Source organism: Prionailurus bengalensis, chromosome A1, assembly GCF_016509475.1.
Source record: "Prionailurus bengalensis isolate Pbe53 chromosome A1, Fcat_Pben_1.1_paternal_pri, whole genome shotgun sequence".
Lineage (NCBI taxonomy): Eukaryota > Metazoa > Chordata > Mammalia > Carnivora > Felidae > Prionailurus > Prionailurus bengalensis.
Genome location: NC_057343.1, coordinates 107,351,800 through 107,377,330, shown reverse-complemented (window position 1 = coordinate 107,377,330; position 25,531 = coordinate 107,351,800). Strand labels below are relative to the sequence as shown.

Sequence of the window (25,531 nt, the reverse complement as noted above, 5' to 3'; positions counted from 1 at the left end):
GTATGCTTTCATATAAAGAGAATGTTAATATTCACTATGGATGAGGATATGAGGAAATGAGGAAAAGGGTGCTCTTTTTTTTTTTTTACTCAATTTAACTTTATTTGAATTTATTTTATTTTTTTATTATATGAAATTTATTGTCAAATTAGTTTCCATATGACACCCAGTGCTCATTCCAAAAGATGCCCTCTTCAATGCCCATCACCTCATCAACCTCCCTCCCCCCATCAACCCGCAGTTTGTTCTCAGTTTTTAAGAGTCTCTTATGCTTTGGCTCTCTCCCTCTCTAACCTCTTTTTTTTTTCTTCCCCTCCCCCATGGACTTCTGTTAAGTTTCTCAGGATCCACCTAAGAGTGAAAACATGTGGTATCTGTCTTTCTCTGTATGGCTTATTTCACTTAGCATCACACTCTCCAGTTCCATCCACGTTGCTACGGATGGCCATATTTCGTTCTTTCTCATTGCCACATAGTACTCCATTGTGTATATAAACCACAATTTCTTTATCCATTCATCAGTTGATGGACATTTAGGCGAAAAGGGTGTTTTTAGGTACAATACATGACAGTGTAAACTGGTCTAGCATTTTTGGAAGATGATTTAGCAGAATGTATCAACATTTCAATACTGCAAGCCCTGTGTTGCCTCTCCCCTCAAAGATAACATCTCTAGGAATATCTCTGGTAGATATGCTCATATAGGTACACAATGATCTATGTAACCGATTGTGGTATTGTGAAATCATTGTTATTTGTGTCAGTGCAAAAATGGCACCAACATAAAAGCCTGGCAAGCTTTCTTAATGTCCACTAACAGGCGCAATTGCAGCAAGGGCCACCCACAAAGTAGTCCATGCAGAGATCATTCCAGAGAACTTTGCTGTGTATATGTCCAGCTTCATGAAGCTGACTTGATACCACTTCTCTACAACGGTGATTTTCTCAGTGGATGTATTTGTGTCCCCCACTCCAGGGAGGGACATTGCAGAATCTGGCAATGTCTAGACATTTTTGCCTCTCCTGACGGGGCATCTAGGGGGTAGAGGCCAAAGATGCTATTAAGCAACCTACAATGCACAAAACAGCCCCCCACAACAAGAATCCTACTCAAAATGTCATTAGTGGTGAGGTTGAAAAATCCTGCTCTGGAAGTAATTTATTTGCATGATTCTCTAATCTCAAATACAACCATATAAAATAGGAAGTATGTTTCCTTGTTTTAAATATGAAGCAGAATGTCAGAGGGATTAAATATCTTATCCAAAGTAAAAGATAATAGATGATAGAGCTCTTAACTAAGAAGTTATATTAGCAGTTAAAATAATTGGCCTCTCATATTATGGAACGTTATACAGTTGTTTAAAAAAAGATTTACGTACATGGCATAAAATGATCTCAATGCTATAAACTTCAAGAAGAGATTTGTAATGTATGTAACTAATAAAATATTACTATCCCAATTCAATAAAAATCTCTTACCATTCAATTAATAAGTAAAAATTTAGAGAAGACATAGACTATGTAATCCCATTTATATTATATAAGCCAATCTAAGTGTATGAAAATACCATAAATGTTATTTACCTATGGCCCTATGTACACACTCAAAGAAAATCCTAAGAATGGAATTTTCCTGGGACGCTGGATGGCTCAGTCAGTTAAGCATCCAACTTTGGCTCAAGAATGATCTCACCACTCCTGAGTTCGACACCTGCCTTGGGCTCCGTGCTGACAGCTCAGAGCTTGGAACCTGCTTCAGATTCTGTATCTCCCTCTCTCTCTGCCCCTCCCGCCCCAAATATAAATAAACATTAAAAAATTAATAAAGGAAGAATGGAATTTTCCTGAAAGGATAATGTTTTTATAAAAACTCATTTAGAAAATCTCAACACAAAAATAACTGATGAAAAATTTGCCAGGGTACAGCAAATGGTGATGGTGTGACCTCCAGAAACGTAATAAAAGGTTGGTAATTAGTGGGAGAGGATGATGTAGACAGTACTGGACAATTACAGTGATGTCATGGAGTATCACCAAGAATAGTTCTCCGTTCTCCCAAGTTCTGTTGCAATGTAAACAAGTGTTTAGGGCAGCACTTAACCAAAAATTTGCAAATATATGTACAATATGATGGAATTTTTTTGGATCCCTCGTGCTCTTTGGGAATTAAGAACCTAAAGAGCTACCAGACTCTCGTCATCTGGAGAAAAAAAGGGAACAAAATACTCCACATGTAGTATCTTCTATTCCACGTACAGGGAACAGAAAAGCAAAAAAGGCGAGGGGAAAATTCAAATTGACTCCTAAAAAGGGTGTCTGGATGGTTGAAGCCTCTTAAATGTTGGATAGGAATCATGAGGTGAGCCGATTTTGCCTCGGTAGAGTTTTTAACTACAAATTCAATTTCTCATTAGAAATAATGCTGTTCAGATTTACTAATCTTTCTTCTGGGAAGAAAAATTTGTATTTTTTTTATGTTTATTTATTTCTTTTGACAGAGAGAATGAGAACACAAGCTGGGGAGGAGAGAGAGAATCCCAAGCAGGCTCCGTGCTGTCAGCATGGAGACTGATGTGGGGCTTGAACTCACAAACCCTGAGATCGTGACCTGAGCCAAAATTAAGAGTCGAACACTTAACTGACTGAACCACCCAGACGCCTGGAAAAATTTGTGTTTTAATCTTTTTTCCTTGACAAATAGGGGTTTATCAATTATTTTTATTTTTTTAATGCACCGACTTTGATTTGATTAATTTTCCCTCTTACTGTTCCAGTCTCTTCTTCAATGATATCAGCTCTTATTTTTATTTCACCTTTAATTTCTTCAAGAACATACCTAGATCATTGATTTGAGATTTTTTTCTATGTACATGATGCAAATATTTCCTCTATGCACCACTTTCACTGCATTCCACAAATCATGATATGTTGTATTCCATTTTCATTCACCTCCCAATAATTTCTAATTTGCGAATTATTCCTTGACCCCTATGTTACCTAAAAGTGTATTGTTTCATTTCCAAATATTTGAGGATTTTTCAAAGACCTTTCCCTTATTGATTTCTGTTTGAGTTTTGTTGGACTAAGAAAACTTACTTTGCATTATTTCACTGCCCTTAACTTCACAGTGAATTACTTTATGGCCAAGAATAAGGTATTACATTGAAATATAGCCTGTGTGCATTGGAAAAATAATGTGTGTTCTGGGGTGGGAGACTAGAATGTCCCGCAACCAAAGACTCCAGAAGAACCTTCTGCACATTATGAGGCCTCCCTAAATGCACTGCTCCCTCTCTGGTACTTCAGCAAATTCTGGTTTCCTCAGCCTCTCTCAAATCCCAACCTTGTCTCTTTAATTCAGTAAGAATACTGGGCTCTATTTTTTCCTCTCTCAGGCTGCAAACTGGGACATACACACAGATTGCTCATTGGTTTCTTTTCTCTCAGGGATTACTGCCACACGCTACCCTTTGTCCAATGCCTGAAAAACCATTATTTCACATAGTTTGCCTGATGTTGTAGTTCCCATTTCATGATGGCTGGAAGTCAAAGTTCCAGGCGTTCCAATAAAACTTTTTTATTCCACCTGGGACACCTTTCAAACCAAATATTCTTTGAAAATGACATGCTATTAAACAGAGAACAATGGAGCAGACGACACCCAAGTTAGAAGAGCCTGGAGCTCACCTTCTAGCTTCACACTCCCTTCATTTCCCTTCACTCTAAAACCTGAAACATGGCCATTTCTGAAATGGCACTTCAAAACTTTAGAGTTCTGCACAGCTCAGTCTTCAAACCACTTACATGAAGAGTATTAGCTTTCAAATCAGGCAGACCTGGATTTGATTCCAAGCTTGCTTCCTTGACGACCTCAGGGATATTACACAACTTCTTGATCAACAAAATGGGTGTAGTAACACCTTCCTGATAGAATTACTGTAAATATGAATCATGTAACTATTAGACACCTCAAGGTAGAGGGCCCCAAATCCAACTGATTCATAAATTATCATTCGATTTGTAGCTATTGTCACAGTCATTGCCAACTGTCACAAGAGAGATACAGCATTCTGTGTATTCCAAAGAACAAAACCAAGATTATTTCCAAGATATGCCAGGGTTTTCCAACTGCATTTTCCAACAATGAAACTGGCAAGTGAAATTAATGAATTCTTTGCTTCCAGGAGTATTTATGGTATTGGACTCTGTCAGGCATATTTTAAAGAAAATCCCTCCACTGTGTGCTAATTTCTTGCTTTAGTTTTTTTAGGAATACTACTGTAAGAGAGCAACTAGGAGAAAGGAAAGACAGGTTGCATTAAAAATCAGTAATTTGTGGGGCACCAGAGTGCCTCAGGTGGGTTGAGCGTTTGACTCTTGATATCAGCTCAGGTCATGATGCCAGGGTCGTGAGATCAAGCCCTACGTTGGTCTCTGCACTGAGCACAGAGCCTGCTCGAGATTTTCTCTTTCTCTCCCTCTGCCCCTCTCCCCTGCTTACACACTCTCTCTCTCTAAAAATAATTTTTAGGGGCGCCTGGGTGGCGCAGTCGGTTAAGCGTCCGACTTCAGCCAGGTCACGATCTCGCGGTCCGGGAGTTCGAGCCCCGCGTCAGGCTCTGGGCTGATGGCTCAGAGCCTGGAGCCTGTTTCCGACTCTGTGTCTCCCTCTCTCTCTGCCCCTCCCCCGTTCGTGCTCTGTCTCTCTCTGTCCCAAACATAAATAAACGTTGAAAAAAAAAATTAAAAAAAAAATAATTTTTAAAAAATAATAAAAATAGGGGCGCCTGGGTGGCTCAGTCAGTTAAGCATCCCACTTCAGCTCAGGTCATGATCTTGCAGTCCGTGAGTTCAAACCCCGCATCAGGCTCTGTGCTGACAGCTCAGAGCCTGGAGCCTGTTTCAGATTCTGTGTCTCCCTCTTTCTCTCTCCTCCCCCACTTCATGCTCTGTTTCCCTCTTCTCAAAAATAAATAAACATTAAAAAAACTTTTTTAATAATAAAAATAAAAATCAGTCATTTCTACCACATCAAATTCTATTTTTATATCTCCTCCATGTCAATCTCCACCCTATACCTTGGATCAAAGAATTAAAACAATGTGAATGTTACATGCCTCTGATAAATAAAACAGAAGCTACAAAATAATTTCATCACACACACACACACAAACACAAAGAGATGTGACTTTGAATTTCACCTCCCAGCCTTACCAGCTGCCTGATGTGCATGATTTACACAATATCCATGAGCTTCAGCATCCTTATCTATAAAATCACGTGAGAGTATGTATCTCAGTGGGTTTCTGTGAAATCAGCCATACCTATGGCAGGATGCTTATGAGTATAGCATATAGTAGTATTCAGTAAGTACAGCTATGATATACTGGGCCTCAGGTCTTTCTTTCTAAAAACTGATGCAAACAGAATTCTATTCACTGATTTTTCTTGATTGATTTGATAAAAAAAAAAAAAAAAAAGACGGAGGCAACACTTGTTTACTGCCCTTGTAGGTAGGATTAGTGGAAAAGTCCAGTATGTCTTCCATTTCTCGCGGATATGTTTCTTATATACCACTGCCCTAGCACAAAAAGCTATTCACACCTATGCATTTGTTTTAGCAGGTTAATTCTTTTCTAAAAATGTGTACACATACCACAATCAAAAGATTTTGTAGGGGCGCCTGGGTGGCATAGTCAGTTAAGCATCCAACTCTTGATTTTGGTTCAGGTTGTGATCTCAGGGTTCAGTTAGTGAGATTGAGTCCCACACTGGGCTCCTCACTGGAGCGTGCTTGGGATTCTCTCTCCCTTTGCACCTCCCCTGCTTGCACGCATGCATGCTCTCTATTTCTCTCAAAATAAATAAAAAAAAAAACAATTTTGTAAATACAGTTTATAAACTGTAAAGTACTATAAAAACCTGTTATTATCACAGTAAAAACCATTTACAACACTCTGGTGGTCTTCCATTGTTTTCTCTTCCACTTACATTGTATACTTTTGAAGTCTCCAAGATCAATTTATTATAAAATCCATTTCAGAATTACAGGAGTAGGAGGGTATATAAGCACTGAACAGAACTGAATGTGTATCTTCTGGACGAATAGGTAATGGAAAGAAATGAGAGAAGGATTAAGCAGACAGTTGATTATGCAGTTCCAATATAGAGTCTGATGTATTCTCTTACAAGCCTATGGTGAGTTATTAATAGGTTCAAAACACGTAAGACCATGTGACCACGCACCCAAAAATTGGACACTGTACACTTGTGGAGACTCCACAGCCAAGGGCAAGAGCAGCCAAGTTATTAGAACACTTACTAAAATACTACAACTGAGCTAACTATAGGCAAATACTTTGGAGCTCTCTTAAACCATATTAATGTGCAGCGCTGGACTGTCCCCGGGGATGCTTTAGCATGTTATTCCAAAAGCATTTCAAATAGAAATAACGGGTTTCCACATTCTTAAGCTTAAAACACACTCTAAATATGCACTGGTGGGTTTGCTTCTCCTCTTTCATCTTTCCAGCCACTGACCCCCTTCATGACTCTCCCTCCCTCCAAAGGAAGGTTGTGTCAATTCACACAGATTATGTAAACTCTTGACGCCTGACAAGGAGAAAGAACTGAAAATGCAAAATAAGCAATCATGGGAATTAAATTAGTAGGCAAACATATTTCTTTAATTTACCATTCTACCAGCTTAAATTTGGACCCAGATTTCAAGTGGTATTTGTAAATATGTCTTGTCCATTTTCCACTGGCCACTCCAAACCATCTATTCCACCAGAATTCTTGGGCCATCATTGTATTCCTTAAAGCTAAGATTTAAGGTTTACATGGATGAAAATTTGGTTTAATCCTGATACATAGTCAAATTAAGCAGAGGAAATTTAAGCACATTAAAAAAACACCGTAAAGATTTCCTATGTACATCTCCCTACATTATTATTCAACAGCAAAGATTTAAATATAACTATTTGGATATCACTACCTTTTATTTCATGAGCCAGTTTTTCTTCTGGAAAACTGCTGCAACTAGACATTCATAAATGTTCACTTCCTAAAATGACCCCAAGTCCACATTTGCTTTCATATTAAATTTCATCAATTCTAAGATGCTGTCAGTTTTCTGATACACCCCTATGTGACAGCTGCTAAAATGTGAAAAATTATCTATTGGAATTAACTAAATATAGTATTTCTATCTTTTCCTAGGCTTTTTTATATCATTATTAAATTAATGACAAATACATTATCTAAGGGCCTTTATTATCCTAACATTTTCTCACTCATGATTCCTATAGCTGGAAGACATCTGTCTACACTCAGATTATCAGAGAAAGCATACTGCTTTGGTTTTAATAAAAGGCCGTATACTGGAAATCTTGGCTCTGTTTAAATAAACATACAATATTTTGGATATAAGTTTACATTTAGGGAATAACTCTGAGTGTTTGTGACTGAAACCTACTTCCTGAAAAGGATGGTTTAGATTTTGTAGGTTTGTTTGGATTTATTTGTTTATTTGAACCCTGACCCTAACAACTTTTGTCTTTTTCACAGCAGTGGAATATAGGAAGCAGTCCTGGAGTATGATACCTAGATTCACACCCTACTCATCCAAAGACATGAACTGTAAAGTCTTCTATTTTGTATACCCTACTTGTATAACTCCAAATGACTGGCTTTCCTTGCTCCCATCAATCCTTATTAATTTTAAGTATTGTGCACTATAATATGGGCTATCAGTAGCTAATTCTGTTCTTTATCAGTCAACGTGGTGTTCAAAAACCTCCCCTAATGATTGTTCTCATAATAATAATTTCCAGATAGCAAAAAAACTTTTGTGTTGTTTAAGATGGAAATGCTCCCCAAATCGATCTTTAAATACAATTCCTATCAAAGATCCAGCAGACTCTACATTGACAAATTACAAACTCATGCTAAAATTTGTATAGAAATGCAAAGGATAGAGAATAGGCAAAACATTTTTTAAAAAGAAATCAAACTTAAAGTTCCCAAATTCAAAACATATTATAAAGTTACATAAATCAAGACTGTATGGTATTGACATAAGAATAAACATTGACAGAGAGAAAGAGAGAGAGAGAGAAGGATAAACATATATATAACAAACAGTATTAACAATTCAAATGTAAACTTGCATTTATGGTTGACTTTTGACAAAATTTCCTATGGCATTTCATGAGAAAAGAATAATCTTTCCAGTAAATGGTGTGGAGAGAAAATTGGATATATACACGGAAAGAGATTAATTTGAACCCCTGACCTCACACCATACAGAAAAACTAACTCAAAGTAAGTCACAGACCTAAATATGAAAACCAAAAGTATGGAAGAACACCTAAGCAAGCTATGGGAGAAAGAATAGGCAACTTTGAGTTAGACACAGAGTTATTAGACACCAAAGCCAAGTACATTTGATGAAGAAAAAAATGGTACTGGATTTTTTTTCAAAATGTATAAAGATTAGCTTTAGAAGACACCATTAAAAAAACTGATCAGAAACACACAGACTGGAAGAAAACATTAGCAAATCATATGTCTGACAAAAGATTTATACCCAAGTATATAAAGAACTCTTAAAACCAAATACTAGAAAGATTTTTTAAAAATCTAATTTAAAATACTCAAAAGATCAGAGTAAACATTTCACCAAAGATGATTTATGAATGGCTACGGGACAGCACATGAAAAGATACTCAACATTGGCACCAGATAAATGCAAATCAAAACCACAAAAAGATCCCACTGTGGAGCCACATGATTAGTTATAATCATAAACAGACAATAATAAGTGTTGTTAAGGATGTGGAGAAACTGGAATCCTAATACGTTGCTGATGGGAATGCAAAGTGATGCAATACTTTCTAAAAGAATTTGCCCAGTTCCAAAAATATTAAATGTAAATTTACCATATGACCTAGCAATTCCACTCCTAGATGTCTATCTTTGGGAATGAATATATATATATGCACACACACACACACACACACATATATATGTGTGTGTATATATATATATATATATATATATATATATATATATCTCTACACAATGACTGTTCATATTAACTATTATTCATAATAGTGAAAGAGTGGAAACAATCCAAATGTCCACAACTTATGAACGGATAAACAAAATGCGGTGTTATATCAACAATGGCTTATTATTCAGCAAGAAAAAAAAAAGAACTACTGATTAATGAGACCACACAGATAAGCTTCACAAACATTACACAAAGTTTAATAAGTTAGACACGAGACTGAATTTTATATGTTTTCATGTATATGAAATGTAAAGGCAATGTATTGAAACAGAAATTAGATTAGTGGTTGCCTGAGACTGGGGGTAGGAACAGAGTGACCACAAATGTGTAGGAGTGAAAGGGGTGATGGAAATGTTCTAAAACTGGAGAGCAGTGATGGCTGCACAATTCTGTGAATGTACTTGAAGTCACTGCATTGTACATTTGAATGAATTTTAGGGTCTGTAAGTCATACCAGAAAAAAAATAGGAGAAAAAAAACATTCACAATGTCCTTTATGTTACATTACAAATAAGGATTTACCCTAGAAAAATCAGCTTGGCACATTCATGAATCTATCTCACTAATGACAAACAATTAGATTCTACTTAGAAAAATTCTTCCATAGGAACTTCCAACCTAGACACTGATTGTAGGTGCCTGGGTAGCTCAGTCGGTTAAGTGCCCTGCTCTTAATTTTGGCTCAGGTGACAATCTCACAGATTTGTGGGATGGATCCCCTCATCACAATTTGCACTGACAGCATGGAGCCTGCTTGGGATTCTCTCTCTCCCTCTCTGTCTCTCCTCGACTTGCGCGTGCATGCATGTGCTCTCTCTCAAAGTAAATAAATTTTAAAGAAAGATACCAATTCAATACTTTTTAAAACATTACTAATTAGAACCACATATTTTGAACTGACAAAATTCTAATTGGATGGAGATCTACAGAGACACAGGAAGTATCTACATTAGTAGACAAAACAGGACACTAAATTCAATTTATTAACAGATATCTCCACAGTGAATCACTCAGACATTATACTTTGTTAGTTATATTTATGCATAACTGTTAGTTCCATAATAAATGGCTCAAACTTTCTATTTTCTTATTATAAAATATTGAAACACTATTTATTGTATCTGCAAGCATACAACCAGAGTCAGCAAACAACACAAAGACCCTATGCTAATTATATAGGTAAGTTCCTTGCTCAATAACTGACCTGTCTGTCTATGAACTGGGCACACTAAAATATTTGCTGATAATATAATACTTTTATCATGAAAATGTAGCTATCACATGTTACTTATATACATTCCAAGCCAAGTAATAAGGAAAATACACCATTTGCACCTATCAGATTAGTTGACACAATTATCTGCCTGGCCATTCCTCTTAGCAGGTTAATGTGTTTTGACTGCAAATTCTAATGAGTTTTACAGTACTCTTGACATCCCAATTCATAGAATGTGAACAAGTAGATAAGACTTGTCATTTTATTTCTGCCATTTGAGATAGCTTACCCTTTGATCCTTACACATCTCCAAGGTCCTCTTAACCTGACCACACTACACTGCGATTCTAGGGTAGGTAACCTCACAAAAAGTTTATAATTTTCTCAATGATTTTCTAATATTCCTCTACAATGAGCCTCAGCCTTCACGTATCCACATATAAACTTGCTGCCAAGGGAGGCCCCTTTCAGTATGAAGGAATGTTTCTTCCTTCGTTGCTGATAAACTTTATTTCATTACAATAAGTATTGTAAAACATGTGGGGTAAGTGTCCTGCTAGATTACCCAGAAAACTGTTGATGACAGTTTGTAGTAATTTAGCCTTTGTTGACTTCCAAATTCTGGAATGGGAAACAGGTTTCAGGTTCTGTATACTTTTTCACCTAAAGAGTAGGAAAACATTCATCCTGGCATAAAGGTCCCATTATACCCCCTCCCAACTAGTTCACATTTATAGCTTGTTTAATAACGATTTGAAATCCATAAAATCCTTTCCAGCTCAATGGCATCTGAGTGGGTTCCTAGGAGGATATTAAAGGGAAGGACAGAAGGTATCCAAGTTCACTATAAGAGCTACCAAAGAGTATTAAAATTCATTCAAGACACCTAGGGTGTAAAGTTTGGTGGATGTAAATCTAGTCATTAAAGATCCTGAGTGCTGGAGTTTTCAAAGCACTTAAAATTCGCATGGCTGCCCTCAAATACTAGCTTGCACAAGAATTACCTTGGATTCTTTTAAAATGCATTTCTTGAGTTTGAGGCCCAATATGGGATTCTGATATAAATGGAGAATTCCCAACTCCCTCAGTCTCACTCCCACTACCATGATTTTGATAAAGCTGTCTGCACACCAGGCTTTAAGAAAGAGAGCACCGAGAAGGGTGAGCAAAGAGCCAGTGACGTAGGCTCACTGCAGTAAGTGGTTATGTATTTTATTCTATTATATTTTAGTTTAGTTTAGTTATTTATTAGTAGTCATGTATTTTAAACAAAGCCAGGCAGAAGTAAGGGGAAAGAAGAAAGAAAGAAAGAAAGAAAGAAAGAAAGAAAGAAAGAAAGAAAGAAAGAAAGAAAGAAAGAAAGAAAGAAAGAAATCAATCCTGGGGCAAAACATCTTTATGTGCTTGTGAAGAAAAAACAAATGCTGAGGTTTTTTGGGTTTTTTTTTTTTGTTTTTTTTTTTTACTGGAAAGCGACAGGAAAGTAGAAGATGTTAAATAATGCCAAAACTGGCCTGGGCTCATCAGCTCCATTCCCTCCATGCTCCTCTGAATGAAAGCCTAAACAGTTAATAATTTATTACAGATATGTGCACATTAATTATGAAATGAAATGGAGTTTCTCTTGTTGGAAAAGTCAAGTACAAAACTCTCTAACCCCCGAGGGCCATCTCAACACCGTCATGCAATAATTTTGCACAAATATCTGGGTAGCATTAAAATGGCTTAGTTCCCATTTTCTCACTTCTCTCAGTCTAGGGCTTGGCACGAGAATAAAGATGAGATGGAGACAAGATGATGTGCTCGCCATGGCTGCACCCTAAATGCACTCTGAAGCAAGTTATGGTCCTCGCTTAGCTCAGGGAATCTCAAAATTTCCTTTCAGGAAATCCCCCAAATCATAATCCAAGAGGGACTACTGGTTTGTCCCACTGCCTCAAAATAGGTCAAGATCACTTTCCTAACTTAAAGGTACTTCCTGTCAATCAGGAACTTGGAACTCCTCTCATTATTCTTTACTTGGTAAACAGAAACCCATAAAACCATCCAGGGTAAAAATGTAATTGCAAGTAAGCAGCAACACTCAATTGAATTGTGCATGAGCTCAATAAAAATGTGTTGATTTAGGGTTGCATAAAAATAGCTAAAGGCTCCCGTAAAGAACTTCCTGAATTTAAAAAAGTATATCATAGGTCAGCTAATAAATTTCAAATAAATACATAATATTAATATTTAAGAAGCAAATATTATTAAGCAAAATTTCTTCTCATAAAATTGGTCCATGCCTGACTTCTCTCCAGATATTAAGACATACATTAATACAGGATTAAAGAATTTATTGACCTTTAATGTACAATGTCAATGCATCAGTGTGATGATTCTTATTAGAATTTTTTTATCGGAATTCACTGTATCGTTTCCTTAAATAAGAATGGAGCATCTGCACACTCTACACACGGAAACTTCTCTCATGCATCACCACTGGCAGAACCATCATCATCCACACCGTTCTGAATTGTGAACCAGAGACCATACAGAATGCCTTAAAGAGATGTGTTCTTCAAGTTAATAAAGACACTGAACACTTCCTAAATCAGAGAATTGTGATGGACCCAGGGAAGTCAAGAAGTTGAGGCAGAGAAACAGCTCCTTTAAGACTGTGAATACATTGAAGAAAGGAATTATTTCTTTTCTCTTTATGGTCTCTGGGCATTCAGCACAATATATAGATGTAACTAGCCCACTAACAATGAATACTTATAATGTTCTGCTCTTAAAAACAACACTGCAATGAGTAGGCTTATATGTAAATCTTCTGCACACATATGAATATTCCTGAAAAGAAGTGTAAGCACATTTAAAATGTAAGTACATACAATGCAAAAGGCTCTCACAATTAGCTCTCCTACAATGCATAAGATAAGGTGTTCCCCAAGCATTGGCCCTGGATATTATTAGTTTGCATAATTTGTGCCAATCTAATGAACCAGAAATGATGTTTGAGGAAATTCGCTTTTACTAGCTTACCAATAAATTTGAAAATAATTGTGAATGTTTACTTGATACTTATGTTTCCTCTTTTGCATATACACTAAAAAGTGACTATTTATGGATGGTAAGTTAACAGATAATATATTTTGTATATTTTCTAAACTTTCTATACTCAGCATGTATTATTTTGTTATTAACATTTATCTTTTCAAAACACTAATATAAAAAAAACTCTGGAATTAGAAATGAAAAAGACTAAAACTCTAACAGAAAAATGAATAGAAGGGATGCCTGAGTAGCTCAGTCAGTTAAGTATCCAACTCTTGGTTTTGTCTCAGATCATGATCTCCTGGTTTGTGAGTTCAAGCCCCACGTCCAGCTCTGCGCTCACAGTGCGGAGCCTGCTTGGGATTCTCTGCCCCTTTCCCACTCATGTTCTCTCTCTCTCTCAAAATAAATCAATTAAACTTTTAAAAAGTTAGTACAAGATATGAACAGTACATTTATAGGAAAAGAAGAATAAAAATATGAAAACATGCGCAGCCTCACCAAAAATACACAAAAACTATAGATTAAATCTATATTCAGATAATATTCCTATTAGATTTCACCAATATTAATATCTTTAGTAACACCCATACCAGCAAAAGCACAGGGGAAATATATACTCTTATATTCTGCTGGCCTGAGAATATAAAGTAATACCACCTCTGTGGGGTATGATCAGGCAACATCACCCCAAATTACCAATATCCATGTCCTTTGACAAAGAGTTACATTACATAGGCAAAATGGCATTTCTACAGAGTCTTATTTATTTAGCACTGTTCATAATAGGAAAACATTAGAATCAATCAAATGTTCATCAACACCAAACTGACTAAATACATTATGGAATGTACTTGAAATCACACAAAATGAAACTACCCAAAAAAGAAAGAGGAATCTCTCTGTGCACACATGTGTATGTGTATCAATAATGTAGACTTAAAAGCTATAAATTGATATATACATATTTATTTGCTTATGCATCAACTGCTTCTAGATCCTACAGTGGAAACTAATAACCCTACCTACATCTAGGAAGGAATATAGTAAAAAATGGAGAAAAGGTGCTGGAAGAAGACTTCATTGCATATCTTTTTGGGGGTTCTGTTTGGTAAAGTTTGAATCATTATAATTTTGAAAATGATTACATTTTGCCTTTAGGTTTGAATGGTAGTTTGGCTCTTAACTATTGAGAACAAACATGGTTACCAGAGGGAAGGTGGGGGGGCGGGTTGGGGATGGGTAAAATATGTGATGGGAATTAAGGAGGCAATTGGGATGAGCACTGGGTGTTGTATGTAAGTGATGAATCACTAAATTCTACACCTGAAAGTAATGATACACTGGATGTTAACTACCTGGAATTTAAATAAGAACTTGAAAAAAAGTTGAATGGTAGTTTGGCTGAGTACAGGATTCAAAATCACATTTCCTCAGAACTGTGAAACACTCATGAGCCCCTGGCATCCATGTGACATTCATTCCATTATAGATCATCATTCCTTTATTAAGCTTGTAGAATTTTCTCTTTGACTTTCTAATATTCAATGTGTCTAGGTATGGGTCTGTACTTATGCTTCTCTGAGCTTGGTGATGCATCCTTCTATCTGAAGGTGCATGTCTTCCTGTATCACTGGAAATGAGATTATGATACAAAAGAAAAAAAAAAAAAACTCTGCTAACCTCTACCTAACCATTATTGGTTACATCAGCAAATCAACTCGAATCATTGAATTAAATAACACTCTACACGCCATCTAGAAAATATGATCACTGAGGCATGCCACATGCAGAATGTGCAAAGCTAGTAGATTCCTCCCTTGTCTTGCTGCATGCAATTATTTCCACCAATCAGCCTGGATGTTTACCAAGAATCAGCTGCATCTGTTTGAACTCACAAAGGTACAACATTTTGTAATCATGTAATCTAATCAAACACTAAATATTTAGCAGTGAAATAGGAGTGTAAAGTCGTCTTTGCTTCCATGAAAATTTTGGAAAAACTTGAGAAAGGTAAGTCGCTAAAAGAAAACTGCTCTAATTTTATTTGGGATGAAACAATTGTAAAAGATCTGAAACATTTAGAAGTCAGTTGGATTTGTCTTCAGTTTTTCTTCCAAATATAGAAACCTATATTGGGAATTGGTTTGTATGCATGCTGAGTAAGGCTCACCTGGAATACCAGTTATCTGACCTACATTCAAAGTATCTGGCCTCACATCCAAAGCTTGGCTGATAAATATATATATATATATATATATATATATATATATGTATATATTATATATATATATACACACACACACACACGTGTGTGTGTGTGTGTGTGTGATTTAAATTAGAATAAAATGTTTAGGGTACTTTGCATTCATTTAAAAAATTCTATCCTTTAAATGCGTAGAAGTAAAGAATCAGATATGTGTGCAAAGTTTATCCAATGATAAACATGGACTTACTTATAAAAATGAAAAATTGGAAACAACAGAACATTGGTGAAAAAAATTATAGTACATTCACACACAAAAAAAATCCCACCCTTTCACTTATTTTTAAAAGTTAACTGCTATTAAATTTGAAGCATCTAGATCTATGATTCATGGCTCACAACTTTTCTTTCATATTGTGGACCCATTTGATTGAACATTTATATTATGTTCTGGGATAATTTCTGGGCTTGATTTTCTAGGTTAGAAATTTACTTGTCAATTCACGGATGGAGTTTTTAATTCTAATAACCACTTATTTTTAGATCCATTGTATCTAGTCATTTATTCTGGATAGCAGCTGTTGCTGTATGTTTTAAATTTACTTTTTCCATGAATATATATCCATTCTTATACTTCCATTAAAGTATCTTATCTATTCTTTTTTTTTAAGTTTTTTTTTAATGTTTATTTTTGAGAGAGAGAGAGAGAGAGAGAGAGAGAGAGAGAGAGAGAGAGAGACAGTGTGTGAGCGGGGGAGGGGCAGAGACAGAGGGAGACACAGAATTCCAAGCAGAGTACAGATTCCGCTGTCGGCATAGAGACTGATGTGGGGCTCGAACTCACAACCCACAATATTATGACCTGAGCCGACGTCGGACGCTTAATCAACTGGGCCACCCAGGCGCCCCACTTATTAATTTTGTTGCCTCATGTATTAACTTGCCAGAGTTTGAGGACTCTCCTTTATATGGTTCATTTTCTTAGATTCATGGGTGTCAGCTCGTATGTTTTTGGTTTCCCTACTGTCCTATCTGTTGTGACTCCTCCAGTTATTTGGCAAAAGAGGTGAGACGTTCTGCTGGATGCAGGGTGCCAACAGATCATCTATGGAGGAGGAGACCCTGTGTCCTCTGGTGTCACCAACATGCCCAGGAAGGCTCTGCCTTTACCCTCTCTGACCTTGTGTAGGCACACACATTTGGCTTCCATGGATTGTCATAACCAGACATGAAAAAAATCCAGTGCCACTTCTGCTCCCTGTGTTCCCGCAGTTCTGTTAGAACCCCCACCATTCACAGATGTTTCCTAATGTCTCTGTGTGTTCCATTAATCCAGTCCACACTGTTGTCAGTCTTCCAAGAGATAGCACGTCTAATGGCATTTTTTTATAATAATGCTTTAGATTTATTTAGAAGATCATTTCTGTCATTCCTAAGATTTGGCTTGAACAAAGAAGATAGATGTGTGAGGTCAATCTGCAATCTTTACTTTTTTCATTTGGATGTCAATTCCATTTCGTCTTCCCACTTTCCCTCCTGCATGAGCATTCCCCAGACCCTCCCCTTACACTCTTTCCTCCTGCCTTAGTACTGGTACCCAATAAAGTGTCTTGGCCGAAATGGATACCCTAAAATATTTCTGTTCATAACTTGCTGTGGCATCAGATAGTGTGGGATTTAAAAAAAAAAGGCATAAACTGCCCAAAAAAATTGAATTTATACAGGGCAGCAGATTCTGTATCAAGACCTAATCAAAACAATTACTGTATAAAACTTAAAAATTAAGTGCATACAGTTTTAGTAGTCACTCTTTATAATCCTGGAAGAATAATCCCAATATTAGTGAGAATCATTTCCATAGTCCATTTAAAGGGAACCATAGGCAATTGTGTACCGATCTAGTTTAGCACACCTCCTTAGGTGTGCTTTAAAAACAAACAAACAAACAAACAAACAAACCACAATGTGTTAATTTTGAGCCAACATCATTGTTGTACTCTTTCATAAAAATTAATTTGGGGATGCCTGGGTGGCTCAGTCCGTTGAGTGTCTGACTTTGGCTCAGGTCATGATCTTGCAGTTCGTGAGTTTGAGCCCTGCGTCAGGCTCTGTGCTGACAGCTCAGAGCCTGGAGCCTGCTCTGGATTCTGTGTCTCCTCCTCTCTCTCTGCCCCTCCCCTATTCATGCTCTCTCTCTCTCTCTCTCTCAAAAATAAATAAACATTAAAAAAATTTTTTAAATTAATTTGTTGCTTTTTTGTATTTTAATTTTTAGAGATTGTAATTTAAAACAAAATAAAGTATTACACATGCTGCATTTTATTCAGTGGTTTTTACTGGGTGCCTAACTCAAAACCAGGTATCTTGTAAATGCTGTGGACATGGAAAGAAAGGAATAACACAGCACCACCAAAGTACTTGGGGCATACCTACATTTGTACCTATCTCAAACTATTGTATTCCCCTGTTGCCATTTGTCACTGACCAGCCAGGCTGGGAGCTCCTTGAAACATATCAAGGCTGCTTCATCTTCTTTTTGTATTCTCTGTATCTGCACAATACTTTGCTCAGAAGACTTGTAGGGGCGCCTAGGTGGCGCATTCGGTTAAGCGTCCGACTTCAGCCAGGTCACGATCGCGTGGTCCGTGAGTTCGAGCCCCGCATCGGGCTCTGGACTGATGGCTCAGAGCCTGGAGCCTGTTTCCGATTCTGTGACTGCCTCTCTCTCTGCCCCTCCCCCGTTCATGCTCTGTCTCTCTCTGTCCCAAAAATAAATAAACGTTGAAAAAAAATTAAAAAAAAAAAAGAAGACTCGCTCAATAAATGTTTAATTGCTTAGTATTATGATATTTATGGACCTAATTGGTCTAATATGGCTGAAATAAGATTATTGTTCAATATTAGAGACTAATAAGGGGAAAGAGAAATAGTAAGAACACTTCAAACAGAAATAGTAAGAATACTTCACATATCAGTTGCTAGACAAATAGAATTTGCGCATTTTGTAAATAGGAAAAACAAGATCCAGAAAGATTAAATACTTTGAAGAGGCATCACCTAGCCATGTACCCAAAATATCTACTCTAGCACTTTTCATTTCACAGCACAAGTTAGACTCATATCTGGAGAATGAACTGGCCAACCTTATAAACGTTTACCACTTTGCAATCCTGGATAGCTGATGATCTATTTCCTTTGATAGAGAGTTTGGGATCTTTTCAAATAGGTAGTAATCCAAAAGGCATTGAGTTCAGGCACCAGAAGGCAAAACTAGCTGCTGAGAGGAGGTGGGGGAAGGTAGACTTAGTTATCCGCTCTTTTCTAAGCAACTAATAATCAGAAAGCTTTTACGTACTGAGAAGAAAAAAAACTGTTGCAAAAGAAAAGCCGTTGCATTTATAAATAATTCACCCCTATAGAAAGTCACCATGACTCCCCACATTAGAATTACAGGATCACAGAATTCTGGAAATACAAAAGAGCAAGTACATAGCCGTTTGATAATCAATAGTTAGAAAGAGCCTGTATTCCAGCAGACAAGGCTTTTGAGGTCTGATCTCACCAGACATTTTAGGATCATTTCCCCTTATTGCACCTTCTGGCCTTAATCATAGGAGATTCTTATTTTCATTCCTTTGGTAAGTGTGCACTTTTAAATCTTCAACATCACTCCTCTACCCAAAACACTCTTCAGCCCCATACTACTTGGGTAATGCCTCCTGCTGCTTCAAAACTCTGTTAAATTCTGTCTGCTTTGGGAAGCCTTCCCTGACTCCCCAAACTGGATTTTACCTCAGGCATAAGATTTGATTCATCATGTCACTGTCCCAAGGATACCTGTGTCATAACCACTTGTGTATAATGTCTTTCTCCTAATCTGTAAGTCCCCAATGCAGGATGTAGGAAACATTTAACATCTAATAGAATTGTAATTCTATCCTCCAGTTTTTAATTAAACCATTCAATCCTCTAATTTTACTAATGAACACTGAAGCCCAGAGAGGTAAGACTTGTCAATTGTCAGAGTACAAGCCAATGTCAGAGCTCAGATAACAAATTATGCTCTCTTTCCTAATTCACCCTCATAAGGGAAAAAGGGCTGGCATGGTAGAGTCTGGAGTAACAAACGCACTCTTCTTGGCTATCTGCCTAACTTTTTACTCAAAAGTCTGACTGCTATACTGTATTGCTGGCAACGTCAGATTTCCTCAATAACAAAGACTTCCCAGTTCAGAACATATACATATGTGGCTAATAGGAAAAGTGAGCAAAAGTCCAACATGATAAACAGGGAGGTATGTCAAACTCCTGTTCAGTCTATGAAAAACCTACTCATAATTTTAACTTTGCTCCCTTAAGTATGGAGAGAAGGCATAGCTCATTTGGAAAATCTGACCAAAAGCCCACATTTCAACACAGTGAAATGCTTTATCCCCTATTGCTTCTACCACACCAGGAACTTTCTATATGTAATTATTTAATCTCTAGCCAAAAACTAGTGGACAATGAAATCCCCACAAAATGTTTCCCCCAGTGAAGTGTTCAAACATCAGTTCCACAAAAAACATTTTTAAAAGCTTTTCATGTAATTTTTCCATGCCAACTTTTTTCACTCATGGCTACAAATGTCCATATTTGAATATTCATCATTATGAGCATCTGGTAAAATATAGCCCTGTCCAGCAATTTACATCATTTGACTATGAGACCTTAGGAGGGCATAGGTAAAAATTTCCAGTTTCATTTTGTCTGGATTTTTAACCATCTTTTTCCACTTCATGGCTTTGGGTGGTTTTGATTGCACTGATATTTTCTGCTCTCCATTACCATTGGGTTTTTCTACCAATGAGCAGGTTGCTTTCAGACAAGTCCTTGTGGACTTCATCAATGGCTCACTAGAAATGGCAGAATGAAGCCACAAATCACATTAGTGTTTTCAATATCTTGTGGGTTTTGCCTTAAACCAGTAAATAAAGGCCACAATGGTGACGCCCCCATAATAAGGTGGATGTACTTAATGCCTGTGAACTGTACATCTACCAGCGGTTAAGATGGTAAATTTCATGTTATGTATACTTCACCACAAAGTAAAGGCCAACTTACAGGAGGTAACAATTTTCCCAAAACGTGGGTCAAGACGGAGGAGGGAAAATCCAATGACGATCTCTACTGTTCAGATACAGCAAATGAGTTTTACTTTGCAGTTCCAACAGGCCTCTAAGCAAGGCTCCCAACCCTACTACTTTCTTCTGTGGAGTGGACAACAGGAAAGCCAACTACTGCCAAATGAAATGCAAACCTCACAAACGGAGAGTTAACCCATAGAATCATGCATGACCCTTTGCATACTGACTGGGTTCTAAGGTCATGGATGACTCCGCAGCTCCGAACCTTTCAGTTACTTCTCAACTCCTGTCCCTCACAGAACACTGAACAGGTGTCCAGTGTGGCTGTGCATGTGTTTAAATTGTAGACAGCTGTCAGAATGTAACTCCCTAGAGGATTACAGTGTTCTGACAATTTTGAAGGACATGAAAAAAAAAATGAGATAATAAATGCGGAACTGGTGGTGGGGTGGGAGGGGGCAAACATGGAGAAGGAGAAGATTCCGCAGTGAGCAAATTGGTTGTCTTCCAAACTCCTAAAAGAAGCCACGTGGTGGGCTTATTTTGGAAAACACAAAGCAGCAAAACCAGCAGGAAGAGTTACCCCGAGGCAGTTTGATGCCGTGTCCGGAAGAAACGTGTAACCATATAGGAGAAGGCTGTTAATGCATCCCATTAGCCTTCCGATTCACTGAATGCCTTGGAGATGTTCAGCGGGAGGTAAATGGAAGGCACTACTGCGTGGTGCAGACTACGGTGAATGAAGTTCAGGGTGCATGCAAACCAGCCCGGTCTCTAAGGGGAGAGGGAGGAGTGGCGGGAAAGTGGAAAGCTGGGGAAGGAAGAGCGCTTACCAGGCCACCTCCACAGGTGCTGAAAGAGGCCAGCGAGCCAGGGTGCTGCAGCACCGCCCCGGTGTAGAAGCAGGAGGCGTCGGGCGGCGCCGGAGGGCGCCGGGCCGCTGCTGCCAGCGTCGGGACGGGGCCCGGACTCGGCCGCTGCTCCACCGCGAAGCGCGGCGCCAGGAAGCGGCCATCTCTCCGGAGCAGCAGGTACAGGTCCCGGGAGAAGGCCGGGATCCGCAGCAGTACCTCGTCACCGTCCGACTCGGCTTCCTGGGCCGGGGGAGGAGACGGGGGTGGCTGTGGGGGCGGCGGCTGCCACGAGGCCGGAGCGCCCGGGGACAGGGCGGCAGCCCCGCCGGATCCCCGCGGCAGCTCCTGCGATTCGAACTCCTCGTCCTCCTCGCCCGCTGGCGGCGACGGCGGCCGAGGTCGGGGCCGGGGTGCGGACTGGCCCTCGGCGGGCTCGCCCGGCGGCGCCGGGGCCACCGAGCGCACCTCGCGGGAGCTGCCGGCCGCCTGAGTTCGGGCGCCTCCGCCGCCCCCAGCGCCGCGCACCCAGCCCGGGTCCGCGCTGCCCCCGCTGCCGCCCGCCGCATCCACCGGCTCCCGGCGCCAGAGTGCAGGAAACACGACTTCCCACTCCTCGCGGTCGGGGGTGAACTGCAGCCCTGCGGGCGGGGCAGACAGAGAAGTGCGGGGCTTAAAGTGCCGCGGTTCCAGTAGCACAAGCATTCCCAGGCTCACACTCGGTTCAGACACAAGGCTCTCGTGTTAATGCGCCGGAGACCACCCGTCTAGCCCCTGAAACTCTTGCAACCCCTGAAGCCTTGCGATCAGATTACAAACCCCGGCATTTTCAAAATAAAAGTACGATTATATGGGGGGAGGGGTGACGGAGTGGGGCAGCAAAGTTTGGTGACAGCACTTGGTTGTGGAAGGTAACCCAGTGCAAAGACTCCAACACAGATAAATTAGTTTCTTAAGTGTATGTCAGAGCAAAGCGTCGCTATCAATTTCTGTACTTCCCCATTTTCCTCTAGGTGCTGTAATCGTACCTTTGCAAAGATTTCTCCTCTCATTAGAGGAAGGCTGACCACGCCAGGATGTTTAAAATGAGGTCGAGAGAAGTGCACTTCGCTCGCGAGCGTGACCCTCTCATCTGCACCCGCACGGTTTTTATTGCTACCCACTGAGCCCTGCTCGCCGCGCACCGGCTGCACCAGCCCTGCCCGCCCGTGCGTTCTCGGTTTCCGCCGGGGAAGTTGGAAAGCAAGCCCAAAGTCTCGGGAGAACTTACCTGAAACGATCCCATTCGACAAGACCCCCAGCTGGTAAAGGAGGCAGCAGCAGCAGATGTGAGTAAGGCGCATCTCGCGGCTCTTTCCGGGACCGCGCTCCCGCGGCCGCGGCTCCTTGCCCCGCGCGCGCCTCCTTGCGCGATCCACCGCGGGCGCCGCCGCCTCCCCGGAGCGCAAGGAGGCCGGGCGGCGAGTTTGCCCGGGCCCTTTGTCTGCCGGGGGTGGGAGGGGGGTGCTGTGTGACTCCGAGAGGCTGCCCGAGCCCGGGCGGGGGGGGGGGGGGGCGAGGGGGGGGGGAGGAGCGGGGGCAGGCAGCGCCGCGGCCCCGCAGCGCTTTGGCTCCCTGGCGAATTAGGTGATGAGTCTATTTTCTGTGTTCTGGACGCTGCGAGAGTTTCCGGAGCCCCACAGGATAGACCCACAGTCAGGAGCGAGCCGGCCGGCGCAAGGCTGGCAGGGCTGCCTCAGGACAGGCGGAGGACTGCCCCGCGCGGGCAGGAGCGCCGTGGTGTCGGAGCCGTGGCTCGCCGCCTGCACCCGCGCGGAACTGCCAGGGGCTAGTGCCGCAGTCCCAGCAACCTGGCGTGTGCCTCGCTCCGCACGTGCGGGCCCCGACCTCTTACCCCGAGAGGCGCGGGAGGGAATTTGTGGCGGGATGAGGAGGAGACGCGACTCGCGAGGTGGGTGTGGAGGAGAAAAAAGTCAAGCAGACCTGACAAGAAAAAGGGAGCACGGGGTGCCCGCCCGGAGTGACTTTGCGGGACAAAGGTCCCAGAACACCACACACGTGCTGACACACCCAGTTGGGGTGGGGAACCCAAATTCCCTCACCTGACTTCTGATTGGCCACTCCGACAGGCCGATTTGCATTCTCGCTCAGCACCCACTCCCACCCTCACCCCCTAGCTGAGGTGTGTGCAGGTAGAAGTGCCTCTCCAGTCCATCCCACCGCCTAGTGCCGCCCCCCACCCCATCCTCACGTCACACAAAGCAAAACTTACTGCAGGCTTGAGCACAAAGCTGTGGCCCGCTTTCCAAAGACCTTTGATTTTTCTATCCATCTTTGTCTGTAGGAATTTTCTAAGGCTGCAGTTAATGTAATTCGTCATGGAGGGTGCTTCAAAGGTTCCCGGGACAGTAGACACCCTGACATTTCAGAGCCCCTTATCCCACCTTATCTTTCCGGCTTCCCATTCATCATTGCTATCAATTTTCCTCCCCTCCCCTTCTCTTGCTCACACACACACACACACACACACACACACACACACTCTCTCTCTCTCTCTCTCTCTCTCTCTCTCCCTCCCCCTCTCTCGTAAAACAAGGGTGGGATTAAAGGGACTGACATTAATATTGTACGCTAAAGATCACAGATAAAGTGAGATTATTTTGTCTCTTACCCTTTTGTACATTAAAAAATATATCTTTTTGTTATTTCTGTCTTTGAGGGGAAATTTAACCTTAAATATGCTTGCTTCCTTTGTTACAGATCTACATGGTACCCAGTCCCTTTTCCACACCTCTTCCTTGGCCACATCAAACCTTTCACATCAATCTCAAGGGTGATTGATCTAACCTGCCATATGCATCCTCTGGACTAGGCCAGTCACCTAGAAATGAGTTAATGCAAATCAGTTATTTTTTTTTTTTAATTCCAGCAGGAGATTGGTTCCCCACTTCCTTTGTTATTTTACCTTCCGCTCTCCGTGTCAGAGGTGACTACTATGCCTTTAAGGAAGGCAGACTATCTTATTTCAAAGGAAAGCCATTGTTTGAATAAGCTGAGTCTTAGAATACTTTCTTTGAGTTGTCCTGAGTTTAAAAACAAATACGAAGACACTCTAGGTGTGTTTGTCAAAAGTTCTCTGCCTCCAAACCTTGTCTTATAAAATCTCAAAAACCAGAGTAACTAGGGTGGGTGTGGATTTCTAGACATTCAAGAAATATCTGGGTTACTTAGAAACCTACACACTCCTTTTTATGGGACTCAATTATACAGACTTAAAACTGGGCAAGAAATCAAAGGCAATTTATTTTTAACAAATAGAATGAGTTATTAAGACAGAAGCTAGTTGTAATGAAACATCTCCACTAGGATATAAGTCTTAAATGTCCATCTAATTTGAACAACAATGACAACAAAAATATGAGACTAAAATTGCAGAAGGAATGCATATTAAATTGTCTGTATTTACCGGAATACATTTGTGATTCTTTAAAAATGATTAAATTAAATATACTCAGAAGCACAGGTCACCAATATAAGTTCCTTTCTCTGTCCTTTTTTGTCCCTACTGACACATGATCCCTGATTGTCATGGAAAGGTTTGCCTAACTCCCCGCTAGCTATAATCTTTCTCCCATTTGAAATACTGTTATAATTTATTTGTATGTTTTCTAAGGCTTTTATAAATCATTTGGTTTGTGTACATTATGTACATATTTCTTCTTCTAGACTTTTTTTTTGGAAAGTTAGGATTTCTTTTACATATCTTTTTAAAATTTTTAAAAAGATTTTATTTTTAAGTAATCTCTATACCCAACATGGGGCTTGAACTCACAACCCAGACATCAAGAGTTGGGTGCTCTACTGACTGAGCCAGCCAGGCACCCCTCTTTTGTAGATCTTTTTTTTTTTCAGAACACACTGCCTAGTTCAATGATTTACTCTGAATAGGTGTAGAAATTCTAAGGAGATTCTCTACGATCATTTAGAAGATGAGAGAAATTGATTTCTGTAGGG

General features: G+C 39.9%; 1 protein-coding gene across 1 annotated transcript in view; it reads right to left on the bottom strand.

Moving 5' to 3' along the window:
* ADAMTS19 (ADAM metallopeptidase with thrombospondin type 1 motif 19) overlaps positions 1-22,994 on the bottom strand; it is a 241,334-nt gene extending 218,340 nt beyond the window's left edge. Inside the window, exons 1-2 of the mRNA XM_043586926.1 lie at positions 22,788-22,994; positions 21,500-22,158 (exon numbers count right to left, since the gene is read on the bottom strand). Of these exons, the coding sequence (XP_043442861.1) occupies positions 21,500-22,158; positions 22,788-22,860 (732 nt within the window). The 5' untranslated portion in view covers positions 22,861-22,994. The remainder of the gene's footprint in view (positions 1-21,499; positions 22,159-22,787) is intronic.
* Positions 22,995-25,531: the final 2,537 nt, after the last annotated feature.